General features: G+C 32.7%; 1 protein-coding gene across 1 annotated transcript; it reads right to left on the bottom strand.

Moving 5' to 3' along the window:
• Window positions 1–1,470: 1,470 nt before the first annotated feature.
• LOC132201128 (receptor-type tyrosine-protein phosphatase alpha-like) lies at window positions 1,471–8,114 on the bottom strand. The gene is made up of 26 exons (XM_059627058.1): window positions 7,981–8,114; window positions 7,827–7,925; window positions 7,578–7,772; window positions 6,918–7,180; window positions 6,723–6,847; window positions 6,568–6,659; window positions 6,210–6,506; window positions 5,982–6,095; window positions 5,789–5,917; window positions 5,517–5,650; window positions 5,271–5,460; window positions 4,971–5,216; window positions 4,774–4,917; window positions 4,199–4,323; window positions 3,973–4,134; window positions 3,792–3,926; window positions 3,565–3,705; window positions 3,382–3,506; window positions 3,108–3,243; window positions 2,902–3,003; window positions 2,711–2,837; window positions 2,433–2,641; window positions 2,235–2,342; window positions 2,027–2,175; window positions 1,830–1,965; window positions 1,471–1,772 (listed from the first exon to the last, which is right to left on the bottom strand). The coding sequence occupies exons 1-26, from the start codon at window positions 8,072–8,074 to the stop codon at window positions 1,680–1,682; spliced, it is 3,870 nt and encodes a 1,289-aa protein (XP_059483041.1). The 5' UTR covers window positions 8,075–8,114; the 3' UTR covers window positions 1,471–1,679.
• Window positions 8,115–8,261: the final 147 nt, after the last annotated feature.

The following is an 8,261-nucleotide window of genomic DNA, read 5'->3' as shown; positions in this document are numbered from 1 at the left end:
TATGACTGTGCAATGATGTTGCAAAATTTAGGATTAACGCCTAGTGACGCAAATTATGAAATATTATTGCCTAGTCCACCTTTGATTTTGTCCTCAAATTTTATCTAAAAATTAATTGATTCCGCTATAAAATGTTAAAATTCTCGATTAAAACAAAGTGCACCAGACACTCTTAATATTATAGCGGAGCGCTATATTTCAGGTTCCGAAAAAGAAGAGCTGAATTTTGCAAGTGCATTTTCCATTAGACGTGGTTTTTTTTACACCTACACTTTTAGGATCAAAAAATCTACGACTGTGCAATGATGTTGCAAAATTTAGGATTAACGCCTAGTGACGCGAATTATGAAATATTATAGCCTAGTCCACCTTTGATTTTGTCCTCCAATTTTATCTCAAAATTAAATGATTCCGCTATAAAATGTTAAAATTCTCGATTAAAACAAAGTGTACCAGACACCCATGATATTAAAGCGGAGCAGCTACATTTCAGGTTCCGAAAAAGAAGATCTGAATTTTTGAAATTCATTTTCCATTCGTTTTTTTCCCATACCACATCTTTAATATGTTTCAAAAGAAACTTTTACATGGATTCATAAACTGATAGAGAAAAACCAATGCTTGGAAATCGAATTAAAATGTCCAATGTATTGACTTTGCTTTGAATTTTTAAAATTCATGTTTCAAAGTAAGTATAAAAGAAAATCCCATGTAATAACTAACGGTTATGGAATGTGATTTTTTCTTAGAAATTGTTGAAATTGTTAGATATAAAAAGTTTTTTAAGAAAAATTGGTGTTCATAATTCTGTAAACTCTCTCGAAATAAAAATTTACGTACAGGATCAGGTGCCAATATGCGGGCTGAGGGGCTCTGATCAATGTTTGTGACTCCCAGAAAAATCTGAAACTAGAAAGTTCTCCCAAGAGGCAGTTGAGCGTCCAATACTGTACACTTGCAGAGCCCCTTTTTTCAAATATATCTCCTTGTTTGCGCAACACCACCAGCAGTTTATAAATTTATATGAAAACCTTTTCATTAGACTCAAAAAATAAAATAAAAAATTGCTGATTTTTATCAGCCTATTTTTCTTGCTTCATTTCCGAGTTTCCGCGAGCTATCAAAGCCAGGCATTCTGTATTAAAAGTCACATTTATTCTCCGGTACGGAGAACACAAGTAATAGAACGCTAGCTAATAATTCTCCTTCATTTCTCTACACTTACGCATCGTCAAAATAACGACAGAGCAAGTGTAGACTGAATCAGAACGCTCGACAACTATAAAAATTTGCTCAGTATTGTCTATTGTTGTAATGCGCAGACCTTGATACAAAATAAAATTTAATATCTAATTGTAAGCAACACAATTTTATTGAACGGTACAACTTAAAATTTGTAACCTAATAGATAAGAAATTCTGAAGCAAAATAAAAAATCCTAAAACAAATTAATTAAATATTTTTGTGAACTACAAATTTTCAAAATGAAATAAAATAGAACTTAAATCATTAAACCTGAATAAATTCTCTTACTAATAAATTATGTTGTAACTAGTTTTTGCTGCCTTGTTTTCTTCTTTCCATTTTCATAATTTTTATTAATTTAAATCTAGCATAATTAAATGTCATTTAATAATTTATGAATATTTTATTATAATATTCCTGTTGTTATCAAGACTTCAATTCGGCTCAAAATTTCCATCAAAATTGCCATAATTATCAAAATTTTGAAGATACGCCTGTGCAGCCAGATGCAGTGCTTCATATTGTTTCTGTAAAAATTAAAAAAAAAACTCATAAATTTCAATTTACTTTACATGAATTCTTACCAGCGAAGCTATAAACTTTGGTCTGGATTTTCTTAGAATACGCACGGCCAATGCAACGTCCACTTCATGCTCCATTTTTATCTTTTCAACAACAAATCCTGCGCTGATGAAGAGTCCACAAGCAGTAATTCCATCACTTTTATTATAAATAACAATTTATTTACTAGATTGTTGTATTGAAAAAATCCACTACTCACTTGCAAACTACAATACTGATAGAGTTTCGACGTGCCAACTCAGTTTCTTCCCAAAGTTCAATCAATTCGCTAGGTTTTGGTCCTTGAATTTGAGTCGGGGCCCATTTATTGAAACACAGGACATTCACCATGAACGAATTTTGAGCCCCCTAGTTGTAAAATTTTTAATTTGGTCGGACTCTTTACATTTATGCTATATGTAAAATACCGATTCAATTGTATATTTTTTTATCGCGCAATTCTGTAGCTTAAATTGAGTGTTGAAGACCACTGAGAAACCTTCAAATTTTTGGCGTGAATGGGTTAGGAAAGATTCCTGCAAACAAATTAATAGTTAGCATGCAACCTGCTTTACTTTGGTGCTTGCCGCGGTGCCTATCCTCAATTTTAATTTATCTGTCAGTACCTGTTCCTTCAGCAAATTATTCAAAATAAATATCTGCTCAGATTTGTGTTGTTGCACCATTTTCCAGAAAATTTCTACATCCTCGGCTTTGGGCATTTTCGTCGCGATAAACTGCTTGTTTTTCTTGAATCCATCAACGTATACTGCACTAGTGACCGTCGCTCGTGTGTTCATTTCTTGTTGATAAATTTGCACTAATTGAGCAGGCGCTGATGAGGAAAATTAGAAGACAGATTAAACATGAAAAATATTTATATAAATTTTTTTTATAAATTTACTGCTGACTACATCCTGGTAATCGTTCATGTCATTTTCCAAGCCAATCCGCTTCGACCTCTTCCATTCTCTTTCGCAGATTTCGTTAAGTGTGTTGTACTGTTTTGACAGGCGTGTGTAATTCTGGCTCTGTTTACAATCAAACCAAATTAAAACAATGAGTTAAATTAAAATTAGTTGATAATTAACATACAAACAAGTCCTTGAGTTCCGTCTGAAAATTTTCACAGGCAATAGAAAAGTGTGGCATTACTAGGGCTTCCAAGAGGACCAGATGCGCAAATTCGTATTGACACTAAACATAAGAAATTATTATTATTTATTTTTTTTTAAAAGGTCTCCAAAAAAAGTTTCCAACTCTGGAAAAAATATATGATATATAATATTGATGCTTTGTACCTGTTTGTCTAAAAAATTCACTCTTTGGCTTCGCATTTCACCAAAGGTCTTCGCAATATCCAAAGAACCTTCCGCTCTTGCCATTCGAATACACACATCAACCAAAACAATTACGCCGGTTCTACTAATTCCAGAACTGAAAAGTCATAATTAAGTATCTCAATGAGTAGAATAGAGCAAATGATGCAGTTTTACTTGATTGATACTCTATAATTACACCAAAATACTTTTAATTAACACAGATTTAGTGACTAATGCAATAACAATACAATACCAGCAATGAACTACAATTGGCAGGCCATTTGTGATGTTTGCGATTTTTGCTGCAAAAGTTGCTACAGATTGCGGATAGAATGGTACACCTTCTTCGGGCCACCCTGTGTAATGCATCTGCACAACCTTTAATTTGGGCGAAAATGTGATTTTTCGTTTCACTAACAATGATTATTACACGAACCGTTCTTGAGGCGGAACCTTGGGATACGTTGAGAGTACGAACGATGAAATCGCTGAAAATCTCTTCAATGTCGTTTTGAATTTCCAGTGAGCCATGGATAATACTTTTTTGCAAATCTGGCCAATACTTTTCACATTTCACCTAAATTTACAATCGCATCATAATTATTATTATTGATCTGAAACACATCAATAATTTTTGTTGCTGTTGATTTTTTTCAATATTACCTTGTTGCTTTCAATGAGATTCGTTAGCATGACAATTACGGGCACGTTTTCCTGCCAAATCATCTGCCAAAAGTCCACAACGGTCTGCTTTTTTGGGGCTTGAGTTGCGATGTATGCGCGTGGCTTCTTGTACCCCTGAACGAAGCTTTAAGAATTTTTTCTAGGTTCAAAATTTTCATACGTCAATGTAACTGGCGTTTATGTAGTCTGAAGATCCACCTTGAAATTGCTCCAACACAACCCTTGTTGCGTCATATGCCATCAGATTGTTATATCTGTTCTTTTTCTTGTTTGTTGGGTCATTTCCGACCAACCAGGGCAACGTTTGGCCACGTGGAGCGAGCTTTTATGTAATTAAACAGATTTAATGTCTACGCCCCATAATATTTTAATAATTATTTTGAAACCTCGTGTTGCCTTTTCAGTAAATCTGTTTTTGTTGCTTTTTCCACATATTCCTCGAAGTCGGATACTTTGATGATTTTGCTTAAGGCGACGGGCTCATTTATTTCCACTTTAGGACTTTGCGTCACTACCAGAGTAAAAACTAAATATATTCTCAGGAAATTCAATTTCAATAAGTCGCAACAATTTTATCCGATCGGATTTCCCAGCAAAATTTTTTTGATTATTTAATATCAGGAAAAACAACCGCTATAGTTGAGCATAATTGGGACTTTCCTGTTTTCCCATTTAATCTGTTGCCGCATTTTAATTGGAATTTTCTAAAAGTAGCCCACAGTTATCTTTCCTCATGTATGACTAATACTGTTTCAAACAACAGAATTTCATGTATTGAATGTCGTCCTTTTTATAAATAATTTTATTCTTTTAGAGTTCAAATTAACTCAAAACAAGATTAAATTACAACCATTACCTAATATCCCGCAATTTTTAATTATCATGTAAAACATATTATAAATGAATAAATAAATAATTAGTAATAACGACAAAAAAGGAAATAAAATTATAATATACTCACTCTCAAGAAGGTTGTTGGCAGTACCTTCATTACGATTCTTGTATTTTTTGAAGGCAAAAAATGACAGAGCCAAAACGCAAAATACACATAGAGCGCCACTCGCATTGATGAAGTACGTAATGAATATATGAGAAGTATCAGAACCTAATTATAAAAATTCAAATAATTACTAAAATACCTTATTTTTAAAGACTTACTTATTTTGAAAGACTGTAATTTTGTGACAGTTTGTCCTTCAGAATCGACAACTGAGATGATGTAGCTCATATCGGCTTCAAATTTAAAATCCTCACTTATTACCTTTTTACCATCAAGACTTATCACGTGCTTTGTGCCGTTAGGAAATTGTATTTCTAAAGCATCCAGGTGACACAATTCTGAGTCTTCTGATGCTGTCACATTTATGGTTGACCAACTCACCCATATGTTCACATTTGAACCGTCTGAAAAAATTTCAAATGATTGAGGCTTTTGATAGGCAATTGTAATGAGAGTACTTATGGATTTGCATTTTTGCGTAATGAAACTGCCAAAGCCCAGCAGGCTGTTGAATCTTTTATACAGAATTCTATCTTTGTGTATTTTCATTTCATAGACATATTCTGCTTTTGGCTCCAATTTGTCTATTTCAATTACAGGCCTTGCTCTTGATAAATTAACGCTTATCCAGTTAGCATAGTCATACATCTTAAATCATGTGAAATAAATTAGTTGAACACTGAAAAGTCGTGGCAAAAGTTCACCTTTCCATATTTAACGATGAGATCTATTCCCCCAAATGCGTCATTACATCTTGATGAGAAGTTTAGTTGAGCGCTGTGTGCTTTGGAAACTACTTTGATAAGATCTTGGCATTGACAATAATATCCTCTGCAATCTGAGAAAGGGTCATAGTAATTTAATTATCATTATTCTATCAAATAATGTTTTTGAATCCCGATTAATATTATTTCTTTAATTTAAAAAATGATAATAACTGTGTAGAACTAAGAAATTTTTGATTGATTTTACTTACTGCTCTTGCAAATATCAGAATTTTGTTGTATTAACCCAAACATGCAAATACAACCCTTGGAGTCGCAAATGTCAACATTTTGGCAGACTTCTTCACCAACATTACTGCATAAACTTAATAACTCTGACGCTAAACATTTTTAATTGAATTAGAGGAAGGTATAAAAATTTAAGTAGATAGACGGATAAATCACCTCCAAGTTGATCGGGAAATTTCATAATATTTGAATTATTTTTTGCTGTTGAAATATTAGAAAGACTTAGATCTTGACATATTTCTGATTTTCCTTTTGATGATATTACAGGGCCTGTAAAATTGTAATATTTGCATAATTGAATTTCAACAAGATTGTTTAAAAATGTGAACAAATGATTAAAACAATGATTTTTTTAAATTATAATATTCTTCTGAAACAAAATACCTTCGTCACAAAAGAAAACTCCTCCAATATATGTACTAGCAGTCGTCGTCTCTATAATAATCGTCAAATTGCCTGTCCAATCAATTTGGTAGCTCATCCTGTGTGTTGACCATTTTTTTCTGCCTTCGCTACTTGGTATTGTGAAGTTCTTGAGATTGACTTTCTCTTTCACCAACCTCACACTGATTACTTCGTTTGAGATGTAAATCACATCAAAGCATAACATCTCTTGCAATTTTGAAACCTGGAGGGAAACAGACATGCTCCCTTTATCGCGAATCGGTTGCAAATATTTGTCTGTAAAATTTGTGCTCTTTTATCGTATTTCACCTGAAATAAAAAATCATTTTCTGCTTACATTCATGTATTCTAAAGAGGCCTCTTATGCTGTCGAATGATGTCACAGCAACATTCCAATGACCACTTTTAATTGGTACTCTGGAGTTTGTGCTATTGAAACACATTTAAATAGTTATAAAATTAACTTGGTTTTGATCAAATTGAGTAAGAAACCTTGGTGAAGTAAGTAATGTATTGCTGCTGGGTAAAGAAACATAGATTTTGGCAGAGTCCCTTGCCATTGTGTATTTTAGTTTTATCAGGACCCACTGCCTTCCTCTATCCAAAATCGGTTGAGACTAATAATTGGAATGTAGAAATATTTCAGAAATTTATTTTTTTATTAAATAATGATAGAAGACATCTTACAATACTCTTATAGTGAACGATAGTTTCACAATTTGGAGTTTCAGATGATAAAATTTCATTGCAATACGCAATCCTGGACTCTAAACTATTGTTCCATCCATCAAAAGAGATTCTGTACCCACTTTTCAAAGAATCATCTTGAGTAATCAGTATCGACGCGCTAGAGTTTGCAAGGATCGATAATTGGAATATTCCATTATTTCCAGGTAATCTGCTTAGCCTTGTAAAGTCAAATTGTCCGTGTGTAAGAGCCACAGGTAAATCTAAATTGGTAGTTAATAAAATTTAAAATAAATATTTAGTTGTTTTTTTTTTGCGATTTAAAACAGGTCATTTTGAAAAAAAAAAATTATGACTTCATGAGGATATTATAATTTTCTATTAAAAAATTTTATGTATTGATAATGAGTTGACCAATTTGGCAACAAATAATTTTTAAAGAGATAGCAAAGTTTATTGTTGCCAATCACCTTTTCCCCTATAAAATATCAGCATTTTCCTTTAATCTCTAGAATTTTCAATTTTGAGAGCAAAATTTGTCATTTAAAATTTGAAAAATCAATTTTTCAATTGTTGGGATATCATGTCTCTTTTTGGTATACAAAAATTGAATTTAAAAAATAGCAAGGAATAATTAAAAATTATAATTATTTTTAATACCCTTCCACCTGATGTCTGTTATTGGTTCAAATTGATCTTGGCCATTTTTCAAATTGCTAACAACTTCAAAATCATTATTGTAACTCCAAGTTTTACAAATGGGGCTCTTCGACAAATCACAATTGAAATCCTTCAGTAGCTGAGACGTTTGTCTGATACTTTTCCAATCTGGTTTTGCATGCTCCTCTTGCAAATCTGCTTAAAATAGTACATAACTACCTTCAATTGATTGCTTCATACAAATCAAACCGTTCAAAGATGGCACCAAAACGACAGCAGATTCACTATTGTTTGTGTAACAAACACTTTCCTTGCTCAGTCTATTCGAGACTCGATACAAAAAAGCATCTGTACAGAATTAAGGAAAATACTTCGGACGAATTTCCTGAGTGTTTCCACTTACCCGTTTGCTGAGCCCATATTACCACACATGCCATGAGATGAAAGCAAGTCCATTTCATCTTACAATTCAAAAATTTAAGACTTAGGCAGCCCATATTGCCTAGTAAGTTGTTAGAAGTGAACAAGAGGAGTTTATTCTCCTTGGTAAACTTCCTCCTCTACACCACAACAACTTGATAGTACATAAAAAAAATATGATTATTATTTATAGATTGGCTTTCTAACTATTTTACTTCCTGATTTGTAGTTTTAGTTTGTGTATAAACGCTACCTCTCCTAAAA

Source organism: Neocloeon triangulifer, unplaced genomic scaffold (assembly GCF_031216515.1).
Source record: "Neocloeon triangulifer isolate White Clay Creek 2 clone unplaced genomic scaffold, ASM3121651v1 ptg000014l, whole genome shotgun sequence".
NCBI lineage: Eukaryota > Metazoa > Arthropoda > Insecta > Ephemeroptera > Baetidae > Neocloeon > Neocloeon triangulifer.
Note: the sequence above shows the minus strand (reverse complement) of the source record. Positions and strands in the feature narration are given on the sequence as shown.

Coding starts and splice junctions, on each gene's coding strand:
- LOC132201128 (XM_059627058.1), bottom strand. CDS start 8,074: ATGGGCTGCCTAAGTCTTAAATTTTTGAATTGTAAGATGAAATGGACT. Junction 3,004..3,107: donor TGAATTTTTTAGACAAACAG/GTACAAAGCATC, acceptor TCTTATGTTTAG/TGTCAATACGAATTTGCGCA. Junction 2,343..2,432: donor ATAATTTGCTGAAGGAACAG/GTACTGACAGAT, acceptor ATTTGTTTGCAG/GAATCTTTCCTAACCCATTC.